Below are 13,215 nucleotides of genomic sequence, written 5' to 3'. Positions count from 1 at the left end.
ACAGTGGAGGGCACACGTGTACACACACACATCCAGGTACGGGGTAGGCCTAGGCCTGCGCGTCTGTCTGTCCCTCCCCTCTCTTGACAGACACACACACATGCAGATGTCTTGCAACAGACTCTCATCGAGCATTTACTAATGTCTAGCCAGTGAATGGATGGTTGAACGTAATTAACTATGCAAGAAGGAGCCCAGCCTCCGAGACCGCTATCCATGGAATGACCGTGAAGGCCCCCAGCCCACACGGGTGCATATGTTTGTCCGACGGGTGCAGCAGAGGCACACGTGCAGAAGCGGGAGAAGGTGAAGGGGACGAGGGGACAAGAGGCGGTGGGAGGTTTCCCTCGGCTCCTCGTCAGCACCTCCAGCTCCCTAACGGCTCAGGCCCCCTGCCCCCAGGCCTCTGGCCCTTCTGCTGGGGCAGACGAGTGGGTGGCCCTGAAGCCAGGCAAGGCTTTTGCTTCCTGAGAGAAGAATTCCTCACATTTTTCCGCCTCTAGCCTCTCCCCCATTTCTGTGCATTGATGAAACCTCTGACTTACTCTCCCTGCTGGGCCCCACCCCCCCGGGGCTGGCCAAGGGGTGGGAGAAGAGAATAGGAACAGGAACACGGGGCACAACACAACTCGAGCTCCGCCCAGAGGGCTTCCATCCCAAACAGGGTGATGGCCAAGATCCTGGCTGTTGGGACCGACAGGGAATTGGAGCAGGTGTGAAGGCAGAGGGTTAAGACCAGGGAGAGAGACACCACGGAGTCATAAAAGGCCACGGAGCTGCCTCTGGAGCAGACTGCCCTGGACGCACACTATCCAACATGGTACCACACATGCCTACTGAGCACCCACTGTGTGGCCAATCAGAACCAAGATGTGCTGTACGCGTCAGACACACTGGGTGTCAAAGATCTGGTATGAAACAAGAACGCAAAATACCTCAATACACCACTACATGTTGAAATGACAGTATTTTAGACCTTTGAGGTTACGTAAAATCTATTACTAAAATTAGTTTAGCGGATCTCTTTTTACTTTTTTTAAAAGACTGTAAATATCTCATTGCTATTTTTATATGATTTACCTATTGAAACCATAATATTTTGGACAAAGGGGTTAAATAAAAAATATCATTAAAGTTAATTTCTCCCCAGTTATGGTTTTCAATACAGCTACTAGAAAATTTAAAATCACAAATGTGGCTCGTGTTCTCTTTCCACCGGACAGCGCTGTTCAGGGAGAGCCATGGCTTCCAGTCACGGCTTCAGCCTCCACGAGCCCAAGATGGCAGCCAACACAAGTTCTGCTGGCACAGGGGCCAGGCACTGGTGCCACATTCCTCCCCTCCGCAGGACAGTCAGCCACCAGGAGGACGCACAGCCAGCTCCAGCTCTCCTGGCCAACCCTCCTCCCTTCTCTATATGGGGCACGTGGAGAGCTGGGGCTCGGCCCAGCCAACCGACCCCGGAGCACCAGCAGCCTCTCCCTCCTCGGTCAACCCAGGCCTCTAAGAGAAGGACCTGAGTCCTTCACAGCCTGGGAGTGGTCCATCCTATGGCCTCCTCCAGCAACTCCTCCTGTCTCTTCTACCACAAAGGAACGCTGCCCGACGCCTGGGCTTATCTGGGTCTTCTCTTTGAGTGGAAGCACCTCTGCCCTTTAAGGGTCTGCCTCTCCAGCGAGCACATGCTGTTGCCTGGAGGCCAAAATTGGAGGAGATGGGGACTCGGGCAGTCTGAGCATTCTGGACCTTTCTTTCCTCGGTGGGAACTAAATAGAAACGGAAGAGGTGCCTGGACACAGACAGAAACGGGGTCAGAAGCAAGAAGGTCGGCGTATCTCGGAGACACTTGGCCAGTCACAGAGACTCTCTTTAGGATGGGGGATGCTTTACACGCAAGATGCAGAAACTCTCAGCAACTGGGGAAACTCCGTAATAAGGGAGCCCAGGGGCCCCACGGTTGGTCAGTCCGGATCCTAAGACCGTGGCTGTTGCCTCCTTAGATGTGTGAGCATGGACAACGGATGAGAAGAAGCGGGGGAGGGAAGGTGAAGTGAAATGAGATGCAGGATGAGAAGCCGCAGACTCTGAGCCCTGCCCAAGTCTGCCTCACGCCCCCCAAGCCTGGGGTGCTTACACAGACCAGGGTTGAGACAGGGGCTGGAGGGAACCCGGGGAAGGCAGGCTTAGTGGGGAGCTCTTACCCCCACTGGGTGGTGGGCTGCTCGGGGAGGTTCCCTCCATCTCCTCGAAGGCCTCCTTGTAGCTGTGCAGATGCGGCTGCAGGACAAGAACAAGGGGAGGGAGAGAGGGACATCCACTGTGGCTGTGCCCTTGAGAAGGAGGGGTTTCCCAGCTAACCAGCCCACAAGCCCCTCCCCAGCCTGACCAGCGCCCCCTCCTCAGGAAACACAGTGGTCCAAGCTGGCCATTCGCAGCTCCAACAACTCCTTGTGGCTGAGAGAATGGGGAAGCGGCTGTTTGCAAGGCCACGGTCCAGCAAGGGTAGAATTCAGACCTGCCTTGGAAATATCTCACTACAGGGCCAAAGCAAAGGGGCTGGGGGCAGGGGTCATGGGTCCTGCCAGAAGGCAGGAGAGAAAAGATGTCCTAAAGCCACTTATATCCAGAATGACTCAGCCTGGATTTTATCGGACATGGAGTATTTGGATCAGAATCTTCCGGGGTGCACACTTAAGACGCAGCTTCCTGGGCCCCAGCAGGATCTAAGATGCTGGAATCTGGGGAAGCTATATTTTTAACAAACTCCTGCTGACAGTTAAGCTCACCAACATCTAAGAGCTCCTGCCTCCAACTACCGAAATATCTCAGAATGCAAACATTTTGGCATTGAAATTAGATCTGCCAAGAACACCCCCTATCTAGAAAGGGCTCCAAACACCCTTGTCAGTTACAAGATCTGGACTGGAGTTTAGAAGTGTGGTCACCTACATCACACCAGGCTCCTTACCACCCCACTCAGGGGCGCCCTTGAGCCAAGAAGGGAACTTCCACCTCAGTGTTAATGTAAGAAGTGGGTGCCTAACAGCTATTTAGGGAGGAAAACGGGCTTCCGATTCCACACAGCAGAGGAGACCTCGGGTGAGGATGCAGAGAGGGGAATTCCTGGGTTCACTGACAGGTCAGTGCCCCAGCTGATCATCAGGGTCCTAAGAGGTCAGGGGGCTCTGCGACCCTCTGTGGCCCTAGGATGTGGCCCAAGGACTCACCTCTTTGGGCCGCCCTCCAGGATTGAGAGCGATGGTGAGAGCCAGCTCCGGGGAGACGCACTGGACTGGCGAGCGGACCCCAGGGCTACGGGGGGATGGGGGTTCTGGAGACTGGTTCTCATACTGTCCATCGCTGGCCGCCCGCCTCCGGAGAGGGGCCGGGGGCTCTGCAGGCTGCTTCTCCCGAGCCTGCACCCCTGGGAGGAACGGGGGCATAGAGTGTGATGAGCATATTGTGCAAGAAAGCATCGATCAGGCCTAATTCCCCCAGAGAAGGCAGCGCATCTTAGCTCAGGAGCCAAGCCCGGGCTGGGCCTGTCTCCCGCAGCCCCGCCCCCAGCCTCCCCCTGCCCACACCCCGGGTTCTCTGCAGGGTGGGGAGATCTGCTTAGGTTGGGCCGGCCTCCACCAGGAATCTCTACTCCGCACAGGGTTGGGGCCCAGAGCACAAAGGACTGATACAAGAAACAGATGTCAACTCCTTCCAAGCCCTGGAGGCAGAGGGCCAGAGCTTCCAGGCAAAGGAGGGAAGGTGGAGGGAGGAGAGACGGTCTCCAAGGCGACCTCATCAACCAACAAGCAACATCAAGGCCCATGGGGAAGAACTTTTGGAAAGAGCGAATAATGCATCATCTTGCAAACAGTGGTCCGGAGAAGAAGCAGAGGAATGGCTAAGGCTCGTGAGGCAGCCCCAGCCCCGGCAGGTCCTGGCATATTGCTGGCCTTCTCTGGGGTTCCAGCGCACCTCTGAAACCTCTTACCAACTTGCCTGATGCCGGCCCCTCATCTAATCTCACCTTTTCATGCCCTAAGGATGGCCCAGGTCCCCACCTGGGCGCTCCCAGCAGAGCAGCAGCCCAGAGCCTGAAGTCATGTGCTCCAGCTGTTTTTCTGTCCTTCCCTTCCACTCCACAGGCCTGGGGATGCTGTTAACCTCACCCGCCTTCCTCCCCACTCCCTCTTCCCACAGCTGGGCTGGGGCACAGAACCCATGGCCTCATCGAGCTGGCTCCAGAATCCTAGAAAACTCACTCCCTACATCCCAGAAGCCGAGACCCAGCCTGAGGGCGTGCTCCTGGCCCTCATTATCCTGCAGGAGGAGAAGATTCTCAGGCGGCCATCGCTACCACCCAAGGGCAGATTAGGTGAGAGGAGGTGCAGGGACTTACCAAAGTTCACGGGGGACCCTGGCTGTGCCAGCCTCATGCCGGCACATCTGGGAACACTGTCCCCTGGCACATGTACACACACACACATGCACACACTCACTGCTGGCCCCCAGGAATGTGCCAGGGCAGCCAAGCAGAAATCACCCTCATTCAGACCGAATCACCACTGCCATTTCCAGGGGGGTCTGCACGCCCCTAGGTGGCCGCCAGCTCCCACCTGACACAGCCACTAAGGCTGCCATGCCCAGCACATGCTGGGAAGCTGTTCTACTCATCATCAACAGCCGGCTGCCAAGTCTAGAGACAGACACACAGAGTCACTCCGGGACACGCGTTCACACTAGCCCATAACTAGGGCCCCTCTGGAGAGCAGCACGACTAGCCGGCAATTACAACTGCAGCAGGTCTGGGGCGTGTTCTGAGTCCCCACTTACTCAGAGGCCTACCTGCCACCTCAACCTAGAGAGAAGAGCCCGAACGAGGACAGTAAACTGGACTCCAACTGCTTTACTTAAAGCAAATAAGTCCTTCGCCCTGAAGGGTTTTTCCAAACAGAAATGTGGGGATCGCATCACCCTAACCAGGGGCTGCATGAGCAGCACCCCGGAGGGCAGACAGGGCTGGGCCTTGGAAGGGCTGGGCAGCAGCCCTACAGCAAGCCAGACTCTCAGTCCTCAGAGAAGGGAGCACCTGCACCTCCCACCACACCCGCCACCCCTGCCCTCTGCCACCTTCTCCCACCACCACCGACCCCCGTCCCCTCAGGCCTCCTGAGCAGCCTGGTCCAGAGCTGCTGCTTGTTTCACTCCTGGCAAAAACATTAGAGAGAAACAGACTTAGCCATTGATTTTCTAATAATAATTGTGACAAAGGAGGCCCATTCGGGAAAGGCTCTTGGGGTTTGGAACCAAGTTCAGCCCCAAGGTTAACAGAAATGCATTAGGCCCGGTCTCAGTTCCGGCTCGCCCAGCCCCACAGCCTATTTCTGGCAGAGCCCCGTGCCTTTGCAAGGGGTGGCCAGTTTCCCTGCTTGGGGATCTGATGTCTGCCCTTGAAAAGTGGGTTTGTTTCAATTTAAGGCCCTGAATCTCCCAGGGGGACAGAGAACATTCTCCCCAACGTGCCCAGAACAGCCTCCACATTCAGGTGCCGCAAACAGTGGCAGCTGCCCAGAGAGGGCGCTGGACGGCTGGAGGGGCTTCCCAGCTGTGGAGGATGCGAGACCCTGGCCCAGGGCAGCAGGACGTCTGAGAGCGATCACCCCTCCTCCAGTCCCCTCTCTACCGTCACCAGACAGACACAGGAGGGTAAAGGAATGACCTCCATGGAGCTGGGCGCTGCAGAAGGGGGAGACCCCACATTCCACTCCCACGGGGACAGCTCCACCCTGTGCAGAGCGCCCCATGGCACTGGTGGCCAGCCAAGGCCTCTCACATTCTTTGAACACAGTGTCTCACTGTTGTCCCCCTTGGCAGGCCCAGATCCGCCCCGGAGCGCCTGGAGAGCCATGTTCCGTCTCTCTTGTCTTTCTCTACGGGCGGGGAGATGGGGGACGGCAGCGGGGAGAGAAGAGAGCCCCACTGTTCCGCAGCCAAGCTGGGACTTCTGGACACAAGCTGACAGCCAGTGTCAGAGAGAGAACACCCCTCCCTCATGTCCCAGAGGCTGACCGAGAATAAAAATAGGCCTGCTCCCCAACATGCCCCCCTCCCCTCCACCACCCTCGACCCCAGCCGCTCTCAGCTCTCAGCCCAGTTTTCTCTGTCTCTCAGGGCTTCTGTTTCTACGCGCTCTGCTGCCTGCATGCACAGGCACACACATGGGCGCACATACACATGTGTGCACACCCCCCCCCCCCCAACAGGAATGGCAGTAGGTCAGAGCCGCCCTCAGAACCTCTACAGTCAGCCCCCACCCAGCAGGAGGCCACGGGGCTGGCGGAGGCTCACGAAGGAAGGAGGAAGCAGAGGTGGCCTGGGGTTCTGGAAGGTCCTCCCTGCGAAGCCGACCGGCCAGCCTGCCAGCCCCAGGAGAGTGAGGAGCCGGAGGCCCTTATGGCAGGAAAGCGGCCGTGAGGATAACAAGACGCTGCGCTCAGAAGCCCTTTCTCATCCCCTGAGGGCTCCTCACACACTGTGGGCATCGGCCATCCTCGCGGCCCCCAGGGAACACGGTCACCTCAGCCCGTGCCTCCAGACCCAAGGAGCAGGGTGCCACAGCGGCCCTTTCCTGAGGTCCTCACTCTGCCCCCCAGGATGGTGCTGTGCTTGGGGAGCAGCTGGTTCTGAGGCTCCCCTTCATCTAACACACACACACACACACACACACACAATTCTGGGGCTGTAGCCTAGCGCACGCCAATACCCGCATTTTGGCAGACACAGCCGCCCACCACCCCTGGGTCTCATGAACGAATGCCCTGGGGTCAGGCCTCACCATATGCCTCCCCCACACCCCCCAGACCGGCCGCTTCCACCCCACAGACCCAGCTCTTCTTTCCAGCCTTCCAATTTCCAGCTGAGACTGGACTCCTCAGCTCCAGGTGGCAGGGCTGGGTGTCCGACTGCACGCCTGGGGCTCCGGAAGCGAGGGGATCCAGGAGGCCACCTGCTGGGCCAGGGCACCAGAAAGCCACACGGCGATCACACTAGCAGCCCCAGGGCAAGCCATGCCAGCTCCCCGCAGGACGGGCCCACCTCCCCAGAACTGTCCCCAAACCCCCAAGGCCCAGCTGAACACTGCGCTCCCCACCACTGGGCCGAGGAGAGGGTGGAGGAGAGGGGAGGAGGCAGACAGGGGCATTCTGCTCGAGCATCTCCCCGTTATCCATGGACTGGGAGCAGGACGGGCCATGACGGCACCAGATGTTGCCATTGGGAGTCAAAGCTCCCACCACGCCCAAGGCTTTCCGGGAACTGCTCAAGGCCACAGCTGGGGCCAGTCTGAGCACATGGTCTCAGAACCGGGCCTCCAGGCTCCAAGGAGCAGGGAGAGGATGAGGTGACTCCCTCCCCAGAGCAAAAAGCCTATAGGCCTGTAGGTCCAAGAGACCAGGGCAGACATCAGTGACTACCTCATCCCAAATGGAGCAACGTGACCCTTGATGAAGGGGCCACCATGTAGGGGACATGAAGCCACCATGCAGGACTATGACCCCTCCATTGTTCACATTGGGACTTTGAGCTCTGAGTAATTAAGAGAGTTGCCCAAGGTCACAGAGGTGGTCACAGCAGAGCCAGGACCACCCCCAGGGCTTCTGACTCGTGGCCATGGGTCCTAGGTTCAGAGACTCAGAATGAGGTCAGGGGGGTGCTCTGTCCCCAGGGAGGGCCGGACTCAAGAAGGGGAGCAGCAACTGCTGGGGAAGCCCTCTGTCTTGTGCCTGGTGGCCCACGCAAAGCACAGCCTGGCTCCTGCTGAGGCCCTGGCCCGGCAGCCTGGGGGGTCTGGCCAGGGTGGCCGGAGAGCTGGGCTGTCCCACCCTCACTGAGAACCCTCATGGCAAAGGTCTGTGTGTCCACACACCTAAGACCCTGTTCCCAGCAGGTAAGGCCAAAGCTGGAAGCATCAGGCCTGTGTCCATGCGGAAGTGGGAGCACTCGCTCATGCAGAACGGAAGGAGAGAGGGTGTGCAGAGAGGGAGGAGGGAGGGGGGGCAGGGAGAGAGAGTGGGGCAGTGAGAAAAGGTGTGGGGCAGAAGAGGATAAGGAAGAGATGGAGAGAAGAGAACAGAAGAGGAAGAAGAAGAGAAGTGAGGAGGAAATGGAAAAATGAGGAGAGGGGAAGGAAGCGGGCAGATGTTTGCAAGGAACGCACATGAAGGAGAGAGGGAAGAGAGAAACTGAGAGCTAAGGTGAGGGCCAGAGAGTGATAAGGGCGGCGGGGTCGGGGTCGGGGAGGGGGGACCAACCAGAGAGGGAGGCAGATCGGAGCCGGTGGGGAGGAGGGTGCCAGAAGCTGCCACTGCGCCCGATGCCCTCCAGTTTAGCATTGTACGCTGCCCACCCCGCCCAGGGGAGCCGGCAGGGGCGAGGCAAGCAGGATGGGGAGGCAGGGTGGAGGGGAGGACACCAGGCAAGGAAGGCACCACGCCCACGGCACATGGGACAGATGGACAGGGACACACAGAGAACGCAAGGGACGAGGCATTCCACAAGACAAAACGAAACAAACACAAAGAGAAAATCAAGATTAATCGGTGTTCTGAGTCTGGATCTGTCCACACTCGGGAGGGAGGTAGGGAGGGTGTCAGACAGGAAGGGAGGGAGCACCCCACTCTGCTCCTCAGGGCAGGTGGGCCTCCCGCTGTCTGGCCGGACACCTCGTCTCTCTTTCTAACCCCGGCATGGAGGAAGGTGCGGGCCTGGGACCAGGAGGTTTCAATCCTGGAGCTCCACACCTCACCCGCGCCCTCTCCGCTGATGGTCACCTGCCTCCTCCTGGCCTCGGTCTGAGCCCCAGGGTCACCCTCCCTAGCACCAGCTCCTCTGCTGATGCCCCCTCAGGTCTCCAACCCCTGAATGTGCGAGGCTGCAGGATTCCATCCTGGGGCCTTTCTCCGTCTGTGCTCAGCGCCCGGGGCCGTCATGCAAGGTCGTGCTCTCCATGACACCCAGGCACAGACAACGCCCACACTTCTAAGCCCCGACCTTGCCCCCTTGAACTCCTGACTCACATATCCAATCATCATGGATGTTTCGTGGACATCTCAAATCTAATGTGGCCAAGACCACACTTCTGATCTCCCCTCCAAGCCGGCTCTTCCCACCAGAGTGAAGAGCACCTCCCTCCTTTAGTCACTCTGGCCAAAAACCCTGTCTTTTCTTTCTCTCACATCCCGTGTCTGGTCTATCTGTAAATCTTGATGGCTCCACCTCCAAAATAGGTCCATAATCTGAGCACTTCTCACCATCTCCACAGATACCAGCCTGGTCAATAGCAGCAGCCCCCTAACTGGTCTCCCCCGTTCCACTCTGGTCACACTAATCCTTTTAGAACAAGTCAGATGACGTCACTCTTCTGCCCATATCCTTCCTAAGGCTTCTCACACCACGAAGAGTAAAAGCCAAAGTTCCTATGATCACCAGGCCCACTGCAAGCTGGCCCCCATTCTCATCACCTCTCTGACTTCGTGTCCCACTACACTCCACCTCAGGGCCTTTGCACTTGCTGTTCCATCTGGCACGTTCCCTCACCGCCCAGCGAAGCTTTTTCCCTGGCCACTCACCCACCTTCAACCCCTCACTGGCACTTCACTGCGTTATTTTATCTCCAAGGCACTTATCACCCATCTGATACACTATATATGTAGTCACTTATTTGTTCATTCTCCATCTCCACCATGAAGGCCAGGATTTTTCACCTCGTTTGCTTACCTCCAGAACCTAGACCAGCATGTAGCACAGGTTGGGAGCTCATGTTGAATGAATGATTACATGGGCCTTCATCTCATCCCCTGTTTCCATAATAGAATGTAAACACTGGGTTTTCGAGTCAAGCTCCCGAAGCTTGACACTGCTATCCCCTTATATCTGTCTCCATCTTTATCCTCATTTCACAAAGCCTCTTACCTCCTGGTGGGGCCTCAATTACCCACCCGGAGCCCCATCCCCTCTCACCTCCTTAGAAAACCTTATTCTATCAATTTCTTTCTTCCTGTTATATTTTTTCTCCCTCTTCCCTCCATATTCAAGCGTGCTCTCTCTTCTCTAAAAACATTCTCATGGTTCCTATATTTACAAAAAGAAGTTCTCAATAGCTTGCTGACCTCTTTAACTACCATCCTCTCCCCTTTTATCACAAAACCACTCAAAAGAGTAGTTGACATGTTGTCTGTGCTCCCTCTCCGGTCACTCCTCCCTCCCTCACAGTCTGGCTTCTGTCACCACCACTCTGCGAAAATATGCCTTTGAAAATCACTGGGGCCACCTAATTGGCAAGCTCAATGAATTTTTCTCAACCCTCCTCCTCACGATCTCTCATAGTGACATTGCAACCCCCGCCCCTCCTGCTGGGAGCCCTTTATCATCCGGCCTTCTGTGATGGCCCACCATACGGGTCTCTCACCACCCTGAACATTGGTTCTCAGTCCCCTTATGGCCTCCATCCACTTCCGGTCCATCTCACCCCGTGTTCTTTTCTCTCCGTGCCCTCTGGCATGTACACCTCATCCACGCCCAAAGTTTTAACCTTCAACTTTTGTGAGGATGACTCTAAAATCCAGAACTCTTTCCACTCTGTCAAGCTCCAATTCCAGATGGTCAACTGCCTCCCACACATCTCTGCCTGGAGGCTGCCCCGTCACCTCAAAGTCAGCATCTCCAACGCGGAGGTCTCCACCTGACACCAAACCTGCTCCTCCTCCTGACTCCTGGTTTGTTCATGGAACCAGCATCCTGTTTCTTTTCATGGAGCCTCAGAATCGTCTTCGATGCCACCCTCTCCTTCAGCCACCACATTCCATCAACTTGTAAATGCAGCGTTTCTACTCCCACAGCGTCCTCGGCATCCATCTCCTCCTTTTCATTTCCACGGGCAGCACCCCGACCCAGTCCCCATCACCTCGGCTAACTAATAAGCTCCCAGCTCAAAGTCTCTCCCTTCTTGCACCCTTCCTGCCTAGACCCACCAGATACATCTTCCTAAACAATCGTGCTGATCACGGTGGATTCTCCTGAGTACAGCACACTGCTTCCTACATCGCCACTAGGAAAGGCTCAAGCTCCTTAGTCCGGTATTGAAGACCAACCCGAGGCAGGCCCCAGGCTACCCTCCTAACTCTCTCTCACACAGTCTGTGGGCTCTCAACCTGCTTCATTCTTCAAACATGTCCTACGCCTTCCTGTCTTCATTATGAACCCTCTCTCTCCAACGACCCCACCCACTTTCAAAATCCTCCCCATCGTCCAAGGCTCTGTTTAAAACCCACCCTCAGCACAGAGCCTCTCCATTCTCTGCTGATGATGATCTCTCCTTCTTCCTCACTCCCACAGAAACTTATTTCCATACCACTCATGACAAATGACCTCATTTTAAAGATCTTGCTCTCTTTTTTCCTCACCAAACTCTAGACTCCTTAAGGACAAGATTCACATCTATTTCCAACATGCATTGAAATCTCTACCTCTAGAGACATCTGAGACCAGGCTGGTCACAGAATAAGGATCATAAGATAACTGAATTGGACTCACCAACACCAACTCCTATTTCTTTTTCTTGTCTTATTGCACTGGCTGGGACATCCAAGACAACGTTAAATGATGGCGGCGATAACAGGCATTCTTATTTTGTCCCTGGCTATAACAGGAATTCTTCTAAGGTTTCACAAGAAGGTATGATCTCCTACAAGTTTCTGGTACCTAGCCTTAATCAAGTTAGGAAAACTACCCCTAAACTCTCTGACATCTAAGCTGAAATAAAACATAAGGAGTGGTGGGATCAAGGTGGAATGAAGCAGGAACAGAGTCCTGAGATGGAGGAGAGCCAAGAAGGAAAAGGCAGACCTGAGGGAGAAAAGCCCAGAGAGGCCAGATCAAGTCCATGGCCATGAATAGGTTCTCTCTCAGACCTGCGCTTCCTAGGTTACTCATGTTGAAGCTTATGTTCCAGCTTCTTGCAGAAGACTGCAGAACAAGCAGAAAGAGGAGGTACAGGAAATGTGTGCTCCCTGCCTCCCAGACTCTGCTGCACACCGATCCTGCCCGTGCACCTTTATCGACACAAGCATCGCAGACACCCTGAAGGGCTCCTAAGAAGTTGCGCAAGCAGGACCTGCTGATGGAAGAAATGCTGTTCACGACACAGCATGGGCCAGGGAGGCCCCTTTATAGCTCTGGGAACCAAATATAACTGTCTCCTCTACACATCTCATCCCTTCTCCTGACAGTCACTTACAGCTGGTGGGGGAGAGGGGAGCAGGGATGGGGAACGGAGACATTGTACTAACAATATTGCCCCCTTCTTATGACTTCTTGGCAGCCAAAGACTGAGCGGCTATAGGTTATGGAAGTTGACAATCAAGATCTCAGAAGCTAGTAGGAGAAAAAAGGCTGAGAAGAGATCCACTACCAGATGGAGATCGTTCCCAGGCCACGCAGTATGGCTTCCTCTCAAGCAAGCTGCAGGAGAGCTATACTGAAGGGTTCTATCTAGTAAGGGGAGGAAATTCCTCCTGCTCCCCCAGAGAAAGGCCTGCTGGATTCTGCCCATCGTCAGGCTAGAATGTCACTATTCCTCAGGCTGCCACCCCAACTCTGTAAATCCTGAGAGGGCCCCATTCCTCTCCCTTCAACCAAACCAGGAAGAAGAGCATCTCTGGTGACAAAGAAGCTGGGGGATTCTTATGTCAGGGGCCCAGACGCGGGAGAAAGCAGAACACGGGAGCCCCATCGGGACCACCCCACAAAGCCTTACAGAGTTACTCTGCCTGCGCTAAGACTGGCAGGTGAAAGCACTGATGTGCTGCTGACCAGCTCTCAGGGGAGCTGAAGCCCTGGCGCCCATTTCCACGGTGTAAATACTTCCATTACGGCCAACTTCAAGTCACCACTAGTTGAACTGGGGACTATGCTCTGCTCTGAAGTAGGGGAGCAGGGCGTCCACGCCCCACACCCAGGTCCTGGGCCCGGCCCAATAGCCAGCTGGCCTGCCCCCAGCTACTTCCTCAAGCCCACCATCCATCCCCAGGAGGGCGTCTCCCTCCCTCCCTGCAGCTGGCAGGGAGACTCAGCTTCCCCCACCCTCCGGAGAAGGGGTGGAGGGCAGGGGCAGCTGCCGGGCACCTCCTCCTCGCCTCCCTGAGCTCCCACCACCCTGTCAGT

The 13,215-nt window shown here is 56.1% G+C and overlaps 1 protein-coding gene across 13 annotated transcripts in view; it reads right to left on the bottom strand.

Moving 5' to 3' along the window:
* Nucleotides 1-13,215, bottom strand: part of TNS1 (tensin 1) — a 176,913-nt gene that overhangs the window by 29,721 nt on the left and 133,977 nt on the right. For 8 of the 13 annotated variants that reach the window (XM_070489750.1, XM_070489757.1, XM_070489748.1 and 5 more), the window contains 3 exons: nt 8,307-8,393; nt 3,228-3,424; nt 2,202-2,277 (listed from right to left, as the gene is read on the bottom strand). In XM_070489750.1, the coding sequence (XP_070345851.1) occupies nt 2,202-2,277; nt 3,228-3,424; nt 8,307-8,393 (360 nt within the window). The remainder of the gene's footprint in view (nt 1-2,201; nt 2,278-3,227; nt 3,425-8,306; nt 8,394-13,215) is intronic. The other 5 variants (XM_070489754.1, XM_070489759.1, XM_070489752.1 and 2 more) reach the window with 1 other exon arrangement.

Source organism: Equus asinus, chromosome 19 (assembly GCF_041296235.1).
Source record: "Equus asinus isolate D_3611 breed Donkey chromosome 19, EquAss-T2T_v2, whole genome shotgun sequence".
Lineage (NCBI taxonomy): Eukaryota > Metazoa > Chordata > Mammalia > Perissodactyla > Equidae > Equus > Equus asinus.
This window is presented reverse-complemented; position numbering and strand designations above follow the sequence as displayed.